At 36.1% G+C, this 15,747-nt stretch overlaps 1 protein-coding gene across 1 annotated transcript in view; it reads right to left on the bottom strand.

Annotated features, from left to right (window-relative positions):
• The window catches only part of UVRAG (UV radiation resistance associated), a 328,462-nt gene that overhangs the window by 165,130 nt on the left and 147,585 nt on the right, over positions 1 to 15,747 (bottom strand). The window contains exon 7 of the mRNA XM_049780278.1: positions 10,542 to 10,647. Within this exon, the coding sequence (XP_049636235.1) occupies positions 10,542 to 10,647 (106 nt within the window). The remainder of the gene's footprint in view (positions 1 to 10,541; positions 10,648 to 15,747) is intronic.

The following is a 15,747-nucleotide window of genomic DNA, read 5'->3' on the forward strand; positions in this document are numbered from 1 at the left end:
ACAGTAACAGAGATGGTTAATGAGCAAAAATAAAAACATTTTACAATGAAAAGAGAGAATTAGAAATTAAAGTAAAATTATTTTATTGTTAATAAATAAAACAAATTTTATAATATACTGAATTATTGTTAGATTAGCATGAAAACTAATTAGTCATATATAAATCTAAGAAAATCTGTACTAAGGCTAGCGATGTAGCTTAGTGGTAGAGTATATCCCTTATTCATGTGAGATCCTGGGTACAACACCTCCAGCACTGCAAGAAAATAAAAAATGTCTGAGATTTACATAAAGAAAAATATAAGCATCTAATAAACTAAATCAAAGGAAGAGCCGAGAAATAGACAAGTAGAGTGTTTGTCTCCCACACAGCCAACCCAGGTTCAATTCCCAACAGCCTACACAATGTCCACGAGCCTGTCAAAAGTGAGCACAGAGTGGCCTGAGAGACAATAAAGTGACTAGAGTGCTTGACTTGCACACAACAGACACTGTTCAATCTCAAGCATCCCATAAGCATTCCATAGCTGCCAGGAGTAATTCCTGAGCACAGAACCAGGAATAACCCAAGCACTGCTGAGTGTGACCCAAAAACAAACAAACAAGAAAAAGTATTCCCAGAGCTGAGAAACAGAAGCAAGCCCTGAGAACAGCTGACTGTGGTCCCAAAACAAAACAAATGTACAGTAATGAAGTAAACTATCCTATGTTTAGTATGGGCATGAACAAAAATGAACAAAATGAATATAGCCCAGAAACAGAGGCATTTGAATATAGTCAACTAATCTTTGCAAGGAATTTTCTCAAGCCATTCAAAAGAGAAGATATTCTTTTTATCAAATAAGGCTGGAACTACTTGTGGGACAGCATCATATTACAATTTCATTATTTTATACATTTCACAAAAGTTTGAACAGAATTATCACACACCTAAAATGTGAAGTAAAATGTTATTTAACTTATAGTAGATAACAAGTAGAGAAAATCTAGGTGAACTTGACTTATTTGAGACTACTCAGAAAAAATAAATACATCACTCTGTGTGAGAAAATTAGGTTAGCTATCATTAAAAGTAAAACTTCTGTTCTACAAAAACTAATCAGGAATATGAAGACAAATCACAAACGGAAAGAAAATATTTGAAGACCACTTATGAATTATTCAAAATATACAAAGATCTTTAAAGTTCAACAGTAAGAAAATAAACAAACTTCAAAATGGGAAAAATATCTCACCTTACCAAAGATTTATAGATTTTAAATAACAACAGAAAAATAAGAACTTGAAAGACAACTCTAGGGACTAACTACATGCTTTGATGCAGCAAGTCCCCAATTGTCCTGAGCACAGCAGGGAATAACAGCTGAGCACAAAACCAAGAGTTCACCCGAGCACTAAATGGAAGCATGTGCGTGTGTGCGACACGTACAACATGAAAATGTTCTCAATATTAAATTTTATCAACGTGAATTTTGGTAATAATCAGATGTCAAAACATACCTAAAAATAGCTATGTTTTGCATGCATGCAGTTGTGGATTCAATCCCTGACACTGCCTACATTGGAATCAAGTGCAATCCCAATTCTGTCGATGTACCACAACCAAGTAAATGACACCAGCATACCACCACCAAGTGTTTGAATTTCCAGGACAAAGGGAAAATTAATTAAACAAAAACAATGACCCTATCAAGGTGGCAGGTGGAAATGGGAATGGGTATGGAGTGGTGTGGGGGATGATAAGAGTATGGAAACACAGGTGATGGGATTCAACACTTGTGGTGGGATTGGAGTTAAAATATTATCTATGTAGAACTCAACTACCAATAACTTTATAAATCAGTTCTTTAAATTAAAAAACTTAAAAACTTTTAAAGCTAATATAAAAACACTGAGAATAATAAAAGCTAAGATGCAAAACACTAATAACTTATTCTTTGTTGTAGTAATGCTAAATGATATGTAACAAATGATGCTTTGGCCATTTCATACACAACTAAAATCAGCCTTTTTTTTTTTTTTTTTTTTTTTTTTTTTTTTGTGTGTGTGTGTGTGTGGTGCTTATCGATATAGCTCGAGCCCTCACTGGATATTTGACACTTCTTTTGGTACTGGTGGAGTATTTCACCTTCTTTTTCTCCATCTCTCAAAACGTTGATGAGAGCCTCTAGAAGGATTCCGCCCAGTTTCGTGGTATTAGACCCTTACCCCAGTTTATTACTTTTCTCTTTTTCAAACAAAACCACGCAACTTGAACTAGCTAGTCCTGCCTCCAGTTAGAGGGGGAACTAAGGGAAGCATCAAGACCAAACAGGTGCAAGACTACTAAGTTGTGGGTTAGATACAGAGGGGACCACATATTCTAGCCGACCTGGGGTGAGGGAAGAGGAAATGGGAGGTAGGACAGAAACGGAGGTGTAGGGAGGACAATTTGGTGATGGGAATCCCCCCTGATTTTATGTAAATATGTACCTAAAATATTATTGTCAACACTATGTAAACCACTATGATCAAAATAAAAATTAAAAAAAAATCAGCCTCACCAAATTATTCAACAATCAAACTCACAGATATTTGCTCAGATCTGTTGTAAACTTATGTCCACAAAAAAACCTAAACATGAATAACAGCTTTTTCAGAACTACCAAAACTTGGAAGCAACCAAGTTAGACAAATAAACTGTGGCATACCTGTACAGTAGAGCATTGACAGTAGAGCAAATGACAATGAATATCACACAATGAAAAGACATGGAAAAATGTAAAAGTATAGTGTATGTTAAGTAAGCCAATCTGAAAAGACTGTACAATTCCAACTCTGACATTTTGGAAGGAACCAAAGCATGGAAAATGACTTTTGACAGTTGTATGGAAAGGCACTTTACAGCTATCATTTCTCACCCAAAATGCTTTCCTCCTATCTCTGAAAATACTGATTATAAACAGATGGCATCATCATCTGTTAAACATTCAAGCCAAAAAAATAAAAAACAATCTAAAAGACTTATTTCCAAATCATTACATTTGACCTGAAATATCTAAGATATACCAAATGTTCTTAAGCAACTTGTCCTAAACAAAGCAAATATTGACATAAAGAACCAACTGAGTGCTTCAAATGAGTGAGAAATAGCTTTTGCTTTCTACAAGCTTGGGCCAATGGATACAAAAGGCTTGCCTTAACAATTCATAGTGTGAACAGGAAGCACTACTGGCATTCTTAATAACTGAGAAATAAAGAAATGTAAAATCTCAGAAAGCAATCTTTTTCATAGAGATAAATGTTCCCTTTTGTGTTCATTAAAAATTCTATAAAATGGGGCCGGGCGGTGGCACTGGAGGTAAGGTGCCTGCCTTGCCTGCGCTAGCCTAGGACGGACCGCGGTTCAATTCCCCGACGTCCCATATGGTCCCCCAAGAAGCCAGGAGCAACTTCTGAGCGCATAGCCAGGAGTAACCCCTGAACGTCACAGGGTGTGGCCCAAAAACCAAAAAAAAAAAAAAATCTATAAAATATGTAAAAACTACTCTACCTGGGAAAAGAAAAAATGTAAAAAAAAATAAATGCAATTCTCCCAGCACAACTGTATAGATTAGTAACTAATTGATAAGTTTTGTTCCAAGGGACAAGCTCAAACTGCTTTCTAGAATAAAGGAATTAAAGATTAAAGTTAATTTAAATGCTAAATTTACATTTATGTGTATGTGTATGGTATGTAAGTGTATGTGTAAGGTATGTGTATGGTACGATTTATTTTTGAACAACATAGTTACCTTTCATTTTAGTTGCTGGTTCTAATTTCTAAAGAGTAGAATAAAGTAGATAGAGAAACTATGGTACACATACACAATAAAATTCTACTGAATCATAAGATGAAATCATGCACTTTACTGATATATGGACAGATTTCATGGCGAGGGAAAAGAGGGAAAGGGACATAACTAGAATGATCTTGCTTATAATATAAGATATAAAGATACGTAGTAGGGGAGAAGGGAGGAGATCAGCTGTGTGTAATGCAGGAGTCTTATCACCGTTCTATCTCTCCAAGCATATTTTAAAGACATTACAGGCAACACTGGTGAAATCTGAATAAAGTCCAAAGAATTGAATCAATGTTAATTTCTTGGTTTATGATGTAGCTTGTCAAACATAACCTGATTATTAAGAAAGTTAACATTTAAGGTCAGAGCAATAGTACAGCAGTTAGGGCTCTAGCTCTGCATGCAACCATGTGGGTTCACTTTCTGGCATCCATATGGCCCCCTGAGCACCATCAGGAGGAATTCCTGAGTGCAAGATTAGAAATAACCCCTGAGCATCACCAGGAATAGCCCCAACACCAAAAAAAATCAAAAGAAAAAAGATCATTATAAAAAAGAACATTATATTCATTGCAAAGGTGCAATAAATATATAAGAACTCTCTGAACAAGGTTTTTTTTTTGTTTGGTTTGGTTTTTGGTTTTTGGGCCACACCCGGTGACGCTCAGGGGTTACTCCTGGCTATGCGCTCAGAAGTCGCTCCTGGCTTGGGGGACCATATGGGATGCCGGTGGATCGAACCGCGGTCTGTCCAAGACTAGCGCAGGCAAGGCAGGCACCTTACCTCTAGCGCCACCGCCCGGCCCCTGAACAAGGTTTTAATAAATTTAAATAATAGTATAGTTATTAGTAAAACACTTAAACATACTCTTAAAAGAATAAATTGGTTACCAGAAAGATATGAAACATGTTTATCACAGAAATGCAATTACCAAAATAAAAAGTTATGTCTCCACTAAAATAGTTCATTTTTTAACCTCAAATGAAATTGACAAACCTTTAAAAGATACTGGCTCTTTCAACTCACTCCGGATAAATTAATTAACCTGGCATCTATTAAAAAATCTTAATTCTGGGCCCGGAGAGATAGCACAGCGGCGTCTGCCTTGCAATCAGCCGATCCAGGACCTAAGGTGGTTGGTTCGAATCCCGGTGTCCCATATGGTCCCCCGTGCCTGCCAGGAGCTATTTCTGAGCAGACAGCCAGGAGTAACCCCTGAGCACCGCCGGATGTGGCCCAAAAACAAAAACAAAAACAAAAATCTTAATTCTGGGGGCCGGAGAGATGGTGCAACGGTAGCGCATTTGCCTTGCACGCAGCTGGCCCAGGATGGACTGCAGTTCAATTCACCTGTGTCACATATGGTCCCCCAGCCAGGAGTGATTTCTGATCGCATAGCCAGGAGTAACCCCTGAGCCTCACCGGGTGTGGCCCAAAAATAAAAAATAAAAGAAACTTAATTCTGGGACTGGAGCGATGCACAGCAGGTACAGTACTTGCCTTGCATGCAGCCGACCATGTTTGATCCCTGGTATATGGTCCCCCTGAGCCTGCCAGGAGTGATTTCTCAGTTCAGAGACAGAGGTAACCCTTGAGCACTGCTGAGTGTGGCCCAAAAACCCAAGCCTCCTCTCCCCAAACAAAGAATCTTATTCACAGCTATAAGGAATAACAAGAGCCAGGAAACATAAAAGGGCTGAGTGTATTCTGTATGCAGAAAGCCCAGATTCACCCTTCAGCACACCCTGACCGGTCTAACAGTCCCCATAAGCATTGCTGGAGGCTAACACCTAACACAGAGTTGGAAGCAGCCCCCAAGTGCCTCAACTACCATGAGGTGTGGTCCCAAACAAAATCTATCACTTCCTCTAAAAAGAAGATGAATTCTTGCCATATGGGATAACATGGATAGAATTGAAGGAATTCATTCTAAATATAATAAATCATAAGGAGTAAAGGCAAAATACTTTACTCATATAGCATGAAAAGAATCAAAGAAGGAAGCTAATCAAATACAAATGCAAACAAATCCTAGGATTTGGGATGAGTACACCTAGTAATTCTCAGAATTAATCCTAGCTAGCTCTGCATTCAGGATCATTCCTTGCAGTGCTTGGGGGAACATCTGGGATGCCAGTAATTGAACTTGAGTTGGCAGCATGAAAGGCAAGAAAGAACCTTACCCACTGTACTTTCTTTCCAGTCACAACAAACATATCTTTGGATTTGGACCACAGAACTGAGGCTTAGGGGAGGAAAAGATGTGGTTAGAAAGAATGATAAATGGGCGGAGCAGTAGTACAGTGGGAAGGGAGTTTGCCTTGCATGCTGCTGATCCGAGTTCGATCCTTGGCATTCCATGTGATCCCCAGAGCCCAGAAGGAGTAATTCCTGAGCACAGAGCCAAGACTAACCTCTGAGCATTACCAGGTGTTAAAAAAAAAAAAAGATTATGACTGAAACCCAAACATAATCATGTATGTAATCAAGGTGTTTAAATAAAAAAAATTATGCATTAAAAAAAAAAAAAGAGGGTACTTCTCAGTGGTAAGTTTGTATGGTAAGAGACAAAATACCATGTATGTCTATATGGTCCTGCAAACCAACATTATTGAAATAAAACATTTTTAATAAATTTTTAATTCCTAATTCAAAATTCAAGAAAAACCAAGATCCAGGGAGATAACTCAAAGAGCTAAAGTACAAGCTGTGTATGTGCAAGGCTCATTTTCAATCAAAGATATGACATAACCATCCTCCACCCAAACTGCCAAGACCGTCTCCCAAAGCAAAACTCCAAGCCCAGAAGATTTCATTGGCAAATTTTTCCAAATACTTAATTTCAACTGTACCACATTCTCACCACCCCCCAAAATATATGGGGAAGATGAGATATTTTCTAATTCAGAGCTTCTAACAACATTACTATTTTGAAAACAAAAACATAAAAAAATTATATGAAAATAAAGTGAGAAGTGAAGCTCCTTTATGACTGGTTTTGCAAGTTGAATCTAGTAGCAGACATAAAAAGACTTAAATTGTCAGGAACAAGAGAGCTTTTCTCCAGAAAAGCAAAGTCAGAATAACATTCAAAATCAATGAATTTCACTATCAAAATCAATGAATTTCACAATGAATTTCACTAATAACAGGAAAACCCAAGAATTATCAACAGATCAAAAATCTAAAACAGATAAACATAAAAATCAAAATGATGGCAGTAGAAATTTCATAAGGAACATAACTAGATGCAAAGTGAACGATTTGGGGCAGTGATGTAATTTGAAATGATGCCAAAACATTGAAAGTCATGAAGTTCAAAACTATTTTCTCATATCAGAACTAAACATGTTTGATCATAAAAGGAAATAATTTCTTTAAGCATTAAATCTACTTCTGTCTGTCTTTACTTAGGCTACAATTAATCCTTATCTACTGAAATGTGTAGTTTTGAAGTATGATGTCCTTGAGTCAATTTGAGAAGTAAATGAGGGAAAATATCACTGTTAAAGGTCTTTAAAGTAGATAGTTAAAAAGCATACATGTCTCTGAAAGTAGACAATTTAAGCAAAATTTCCATTTCTATTTGTCAAATGCTTATGGGAAAGTTGTTTTCTTTCATCGGGCCTCATTTTCCTGTTTATTTTAAAGATAGTTTAAAACTAGAGTTCTAAATTATTCTCAACAAATACTGCTACCTAATAGGTAGCAAGCACCTTTCCTAGTCACTTACAACTATAATATAAACACAAATGAAAAGTCCTCCCCTCACAGTATGTCAAAAAAGAGACAAATAAAATAAATCTGGAAAGAAAATGCCATGTTCAAGAGTAATAAATATTATTGAGAAAAACAACGTAGGGGTGAAGAAAGATCATACATGAGGGGGCTGTAGTTGAGATTACAAGAGAACTGAATGATTTCTAAGTACACTGACAGCTCCAATTTTTAAAGATTGGGACAGGAGAGATAGTACAGAGAAGTCACTCATCTTCTATGCAGCTGACCCAGGTTTGATCCCCAGCACTTCATATAGTCCCCCGCACCATAGTTGTGGTGTATCATTTGCTGGAATGCGGCCCCAGACTCTCAGAGGGAAGGAGGCAGGCAACCAAGCTGTGTTGAGTGCCTGTGACTCAGGGAGATGTGAACCTCAGAAGCTTGTTCTCTCCATTTCTTACCCTTTACCAACTGGAGGGCTCATTTCTGAAGGGCGGTAAGAGGTGAATAAGCTCCTAGGGAACCCTCTAATGGTGCCCCAACAGCAGTCTCTCCCAGACCCAAGCCACATGAGTTTCTAAAGAGATATCACTGATTCAGGAAACAAGATTAGCTTCTAGAGCTGAAGAGATGGTACAGGGTTTAAAGAAACTTGCCCTGCAAGCATAAATCTTGGTTCAGTCACACATATGATGCCAGGGATGTCAGATCCTGAGTGAGTTCAGGAACCATCAGCAACTTCAGGGAGATAATAACTTGAATCTATTTTAGGTGTTATTACTTGTTGTACAAACACTACATTGTACTTAAAATGTGCCTCAGCCAATAGGGTTAGAGGAAAGAAGGGTGTGAGCTCTGTGTAGGTAGGGTATGAGCTCTGTGTGTTTAGGAGATTCGCAGTGTGAACTGTGTGCTTACAGGATTAGGGGAAAGCAGAGTGTGTGCTCTGTGAGTTTAGCTACAATCCTCTGAGCACTGCCAAGAATGATCCCTGAACAGAGATGAAGGAGTAAGCCTTGAGCACAGCAGATATGGCCAAAAATAAAACAAACAAAAAATCCAAAGGTAACTAACTAGGTAGCATAAAACTCATAGTGAAGAGACTATAGTTACATTTCAGTGCAACATATATAAGGGCTCAACCTCTGGCAACACAAAAAAAGTTAAATAAAAGCTCTAACTCTGAACTCTAAACATACACATTCAAAAACTTTGTTCTAAGTGTTACTACTATATTTTAGATGGAACAAATCAAATGCTCACTTTTCTATACTAAGACAAAGCACTTATTAAAAGAAATATATATTTCCAGGCTTCCCTTGTAGGAAGAATAAAAGAAATATCAAATCTAGCATTGTCTTCCCAAAAATTCTAAAACTTGTAACATTTTGTACATTACAAAAGGGATTAAAATTGGCTGATTTTGGGGCCAAAGCAGTGGCTGAAGTGGAAAGGCATCTGTCTTGCGAACACTAGCCTAGGACTGACTTCGGTGTGATCACTGGGTGTCTCATATGGTCCCCCAAGCCAGGAGCGATTTCTGAGCAAATAGCCAGGAGTAACCCCTGAGTGTCACCGGGGGTCCCCCCCCCAAAAAAAAATAACCCAAAACAAAGCAAAACAAAAACAAACAAAACACCAAAATTGGCTGATTTCTCCCCACTTCCAGTATGCTTCCAATATGTGATCTGGTGTTTTATTAGATTTCAATTACAAGATAAATTTAACATTTCTCCAAAATGAAGCATTCCACTAACAAGAGACAAAGGTCACGTGAAATAGTATTACTATCATAGTTATTATAGTTCTTATTATTTTTATATGCTATGTGCAGGTATAGAACTCTAGTCACTTAAACTATATGAAATTTACATTTATAAATAAAATTATTCATTTTCTATAGTTTGAGTAGATTGTTATACATTCATTTAAACTGTATTATAAAAAGTCTGTGTAGGTTATAGCACTGCTACTTTTCTTTCTTTATTTTTCTCTCTCTTTGTTTTTGTTTTCATTTATGGGCCACACCTGAAGGTGCTCAGGGCTTACTTCTGACTCTCATGGATCACTCTAGGTGGGGCTTTGGGAGCCATATGTGCTGCAGATCAAACCTGGAACTATAGCATGTAAAGCAAGTTACAATACCTAACCTACTATCTCTCCAGCTCTGCCACTTTTCTTTTCTTTTTTTTTTTTTTCTGCCACTTTTCTTTAGCTCGCCCATTAAATTACCTTTCTATGACAATAAACTGAGGTAAATAAATGTTTAAAACTTTCCATTAGAACCTCATTTGAAAATTACCATTTTTAAGTACAATAAATCATAGCAGAAATGTCATTAAATGTTATTTTAGTCATATGGCTTTGTTTTGAGAAAAATTTTATTTATTATACCTACTATTAGTTATACCCACTATTTTGCTTACACTGATAGAATATTTATTCTACTTTTTTTCACCAAACTGTATAAAGCAAAGCAAAATTATACTAATATATTAAATCTGTCCATTTTGAATTAGAAGTCCTATTTCTTTGGAAATGTCTCATTAAAAGAACGTTTCCCCAAAGAACACTGTCTGCAAACCAACCTATTACATTAAGCTAAAACAATTTTTATATTAATCTTTTAAAAGTAAATTAGTCCCTTAAGTTTATTTCTTTTTCTTCTGGCAGCTATTTTTCATTTACTATTCAGTTCATGTCTAGAATTCACATTTACAGGACATTAATAAAATAGCTTTTAATTATCTTCTAAGTAACTGCATGCAATCTAAAGTTTCATCTAGCAGAAATAGACAGGCTCTTTGTATGCTACATTATTAGCAGATGGGAAAATTTATATCTAACATGTAAATGCCAATCAAGTTTTCAGTGAATCGTCAAAAGGGGGGAAAAAAACTACCTAAAGATTTTCCGAAAAGGAAATACAATTCAAGGAGAAAATAATCATCAATAGAAACCAAGGAGTTTGAACAGGTAAATATATAAAAACCTACCAGCTCATTGCTTGTAGATTTGAGTCTTAGTTTTTCTTCAATTTCCTTTCCAATTTTCTGAACAGTTACCTGAGTCTGTTTAATTGCACACTGGGCTCTATGAAGCCTAGAAAAAAGTTGTAGAAAAGTTTAAGTGTGTTAACTATAAACTCTGCACACAGAGTTACAAATATTAATGGAACTATATATGATATAAAGGGACAAACTTTCCAGGATAAACAGAATAATGAATTAAAATGATTATTTATATAGCATATTTACAACATGCTTTAAAAACTCCCTTTTTATATGTGTAAAACTAAAATGAAAAATTCATAAGTCTAGAAGTTACTCTAAAAAAAAAAATAGGGTTAAATAGTGCCTACCATCTTACAAATATGGAAAAAGAGCCCTCTCCCCAAAATTAAATTGTAAAATTCCCAAGAATATAAAATCACCACTGATTATCAAAATAGAACACTATTAATGTGTATATAGAGAGAAGATTACACAATAATTTATTTAAAGAGATCAAATTGGGGGTTGGAGAAAAAGTACGTTAGAGCATGTGCCTTGCATGAAGCCAAAGCAGATTTGACCCCAAGCACCCTGTACGGTCCCCTAAAGCCAGCCAGGAGTGATCTCTGAGTGATCACAGTTCGGGTTGAACCCAACCCAAAAAAATAAAAGATCAAATGTGGGGACCAACTTCCAGTGTGACTCTAGAATACCACACATGATCCTGAACACCTTCAGGAATTCCACTTGACCACAGAGCCTGGAATTGGCCCTGAGTACCCTAACCTAGCCATCCCTGCCAAGATCAAATTAGAGCAGCTGATATTTTGAAACAAGAAACAAACTACATTTTGAGCTACTGTTTGTTTTTGTTTCTGGGGCTTTTGAAATTGCTGTCTTCAAATTATAGGTTATAAACTTTTAGAAGAAAATGTGAGCATATTACTTGTAAGCCTGGGACAATAAAGATTTCTCAGAGAAAACAGAAGAAATAATTAACAAAATTACAAACAAAAAAATCAGGCTTCATTGAAATAAAAAATGACAACTTATATATATATAAGAAAAATGCTAGACTAGTTCTAAGAACAAAATTATGCAGCAACATGGATGGAACTAGAGGATATCACCTTGAGTGAAGTCAGTCAGAAGGAAAAGAATGTGGGACTTAAAGATGTAACAAGATAGCAACAAGATCCATATTCAACATAATGGGAGATCTGATCCCCACAAAAGAGTTGGGTGGAGAGAGAGGGTATTGGGACCCTTGGAAGAGAGGTTTTGGAACTCTCTGGACAGGAAGGTTTACAATGTGCTGGGTATGGTTTTGCAATTATGTACATAAAAACCATTACTACAAGGACTGTAAATCACAAAATATCAATCATTAAAATGTTTTATAAAGAAAATATTAAAATAGTCACAGATAGGCTAAAGTACTCACAAAATATTAATCAAACTATTATATATGAACCACCTAAAGAACTCTTATAATCAATCCAATAAAAATGAGTAAGTATCTCTTTCTCTCTCTTTCTCTCTCTCTCTCTCTCTCTCTCTCTCTCTCTCTCTCTCTCTCACACACACACACACACACACACACACACACACACACGTGCGCACGACAAAAAGGGCCAGGAATCAGATATAGTACTAGGGAAATCACGTCTATAAAGCCAACCTATATTCAATCTGTCAAACACTACTAAGAGTGAACCCTAAGCAAAAAGCCAGGCTTGAGCATCACTAGATATGCCTCTCTCCCAAAGAGAAGAATGACCAAAGTAAGTGTGACCTCCAGTGTGCACCACAACCAAGTGTTTGTGATCTCTGGCATCACAATAACATCAATAACAGAAGGCAAGAGAGGAAAGGGAATTTAAACAATGGCTAATAAGCACAGGAAATTATGCTCAATGGCACAGTCATGGGGAAAATAAAGATTTAAATCATAATGAAATACCACTTCACACCTGTTAAATAGCTAAAATCAAAATAACAACTAAATGCAACAAGAAAGTGCAGCAATCAAACTTTGCACCCATTTCCGGAAAAGTGTGGAAACAATACTATGTCTAATTTTCATTGTGTTTCTTGTAAAATTAGTATTCAATATACAACTTAAATATATACATATATGTTGTATATACTATTGCATAGTATCTCTATTCTCAGGTATACTAAAGTGATATAAAAATATACTGCTCACAAGAACACTTTAATTAAAAATATTATGCATAGTAGCCCCCAAGGAAATGCTTAATGGGTTGGAGTATGTACTTTGCATTTATGTTTTGTCCTCTATAACTACATACCTGTGACACTACTGGAAGTGTGCCCCACCCATCAATACATACAAGAAACAAAACAATATTTAATAAACAGATGAATAGATCAAAACAAAATCTTCATACAAAATCCTGCTCAGTAAGAAAAGGAAACATAAAAGTAATACATACACTGTGAATATCAACATAATGCTGAGTAAAAAAAAAAAAAAAGCCAGAAACCGAAAAGTAAACATTATATTTTCTATTTATACAAAATTTAAGAACAGGTAAAAGTAATCTATGGTAACAGAAATATTTTAATTGTCTAATTGTATGAGGTAAATAAAAAATATCAAATAAAATACAGAAACTATATGAGGTGTTAAATGTTTTTATATGTTGTAGGCTAAGTGCATGTACATATGTAGTATGTATTTAAACTCATGATATACAAATATCACTATATGTATGTGTATTCCTCAGTATATAAAATTATCATAATCTTAAAGTTATCTTACATGAAGCTAATTTTATTAGATGTTTCACTGCATCAATATACATATCAACATAATTTTGCACTAAAATCATTCATGACATTATACTTTCTGGAAATTATCTGATAGTTACAAAAGATTTCTAAGAAAGATCTACTCATTACAGTTAGTTCACTTGTGAGATCAATTATTCAACTTCCTCAGGATTTAAGACATCCTGGGCTGTCCATAGGGCCAGAGAGATAGCATGGAGATAGTGTGTTTGCCTTGCACACAGAAGGACAGTGGTTCGAATCCCAGCATCCAATATGGTCCCCCATGCCTGCCAGGGGAGATTGCTGAGCATAAAGCCAGGAGTAACCTCTGAGCACTGTCGGATGTGACCCAAAAACCAAAGAAAAAAAAAGAAAAGAAGTCCTGGGCTGGAGTGATAGTATGGCAGTTAGGGCGCTTGCCTTCCAGTTGCTGACCCAGATTTGATCCCTGTCATTACATATTGTCTCTCAAGCCAATCTGGAGTGAGATTCCTAAGTGCAGAACTAGGAGTAAACCCTAAGCACCAATCATCAGGTGTGGTCCAATAATAAATAACTAAATATTTTTAAAAAATCCAATGAAAGAGGGCATTGCAGTCTATTTTCTGTTCTTTGCATATATGTGTACACACTTTCCTCATAGCAACTCTTTCACAAAAGCAAATAAAGGTCCTGGGGGGTTCCAGAAGCCTTATAAGCTCATATCCTAATATTCCTTATCTTGCTCAAACAATATTGCTTACTTATTTTGCCCTTTTGGATGTTGTTGTTCTGTGACCACAGTGGTCACATATAAGCACATCGGGCAAACAACACACTGTTTGTAATAATTTCTCTAACTGAATCACAGTGAGATACAGTTAAAGTTGTTTATGATTGAGTTTCAGTCATACAATGTTCTAGTATCTATCCCTTTATCATTTCCTTTTGCACATTTCCTGCCACCAATGTCCCAGTTTCCTTCGTGCACCACCACCCCGCCCCACCTCCAGCCTGCCTCTCTGGCAGACACACTCCAGTGCTAACTATGCTCAGAAGATGGCACAATGGAGGTGCTCAAAATATACTTGATGGCTTAACTAATATCTCAACATAAAGGCTCAGACCCAGGACTTCATATTTTTATTAATATCCAAAGGTTTGATACAATGGTTTTCAAGTTTGAGAACTTCAAAATATGATATCCAAAATAAGGCAAGTAATTTTTACCAAAAATGTCTTTGGAATGTTACTAACAATGAGTAGGTATTATCAACTGGGAGCAGAAATCAACAGAGTAATAGCCTATTACTTTAAAAAGAGGGAATATGTTGCCTAAAACTCATTGGTACTATGCAAACAACCTTGTCAGATGGTAAAGACTTTAAAAATAAAAATGATTCATGACCATAATTAATGTATGACTTCAACTATTTGGCTCTTGCTGCCCTAGACGCTTTCTGATCTTACCTTAGGGGCTTAAAACACACAGACAGAGTCACATTTCCTCCAATCTTCAGTGTTATCCAAATAGACTCTCAGAACCCCTGCTAGATCAAGACAGAACTAATAACTCCCCCCCCCTTTCAAGCCTAACAGGAGAATAAAAATTTGAACTGTTTAGGCTTTTATACATAACCTGGGCCATCCTGATTCCCCTTGAGGTAAGAGGAAAGGACTAACAAGGAAAAGAGCTATTTGACTTCTTAAACTAGTTGGTCAGTTTCAAAGAACTGTTTCTTGATTTTGCAAGCTATGAAAGGACATTAAGATATACGTACCATTCCAGTGACCATATTATACCAAAATATATCCAACAGGAAATAAACATAACACAACAGTAGGTCAGAAAGATAGTACAGAAGTTAAGTCACCTGTGTATAAGCAGCCCACCCTGGGTTCAATTTCCAAACACATATTGTCTCCAGAGTACCACCAGGAAGGACTCCTGAACACCAAGCCAGGAATTACCCATCAACACTGCTGGGTGTGGCCCCACAACCAAGCCCCAACAACACCCCTGCCAAAAAACAAACAACAACAACAAAAAAACCCTTTAAATTTGTTTCTTTAAAATTTCTTTAAATTTTTTTCATCAATACTGTGAGGAGAAAAAAAAAAGCCATTTTCTGGTTACAGCTAATATGATTTAAAATAACAGTAAAATTAAAACTAAGCTACAAATCCTCTAAATTAGATACTATTGTGAATGTACAGCAAATAAAGACATTATGTCCAAAAATTAACAAATACCAAACCAAGGAGATGCTAGCAATAATCTCAATAAGAAGATGGGGAACAATTTTTGTCTACTTAGTAGTTATAATATCAAAACTGAAATGCTTCATTCAACTATAAGACAAATGACAAATCTGAACACAGAATGCAGTTAAATATAATTCCCTATAGCTTATAGGGAAAAAAGAAAATG

Source organism: Suncus etruscus, chromosome 9 (genome assembly GCF_024139225.1).
Source record: "Suncus etruscus isolate mSunEtr1 chromosome 9, mSunEtr1.pri.cur, whole genome shotgun sequence".
In the NCBI taxonomy this organism is placed as follows: Eukaryota; Metazoa; Chordata; class Mammalia; order Eulipotyphla; family Soricidae; genus Suncus; species Suncus etruscus.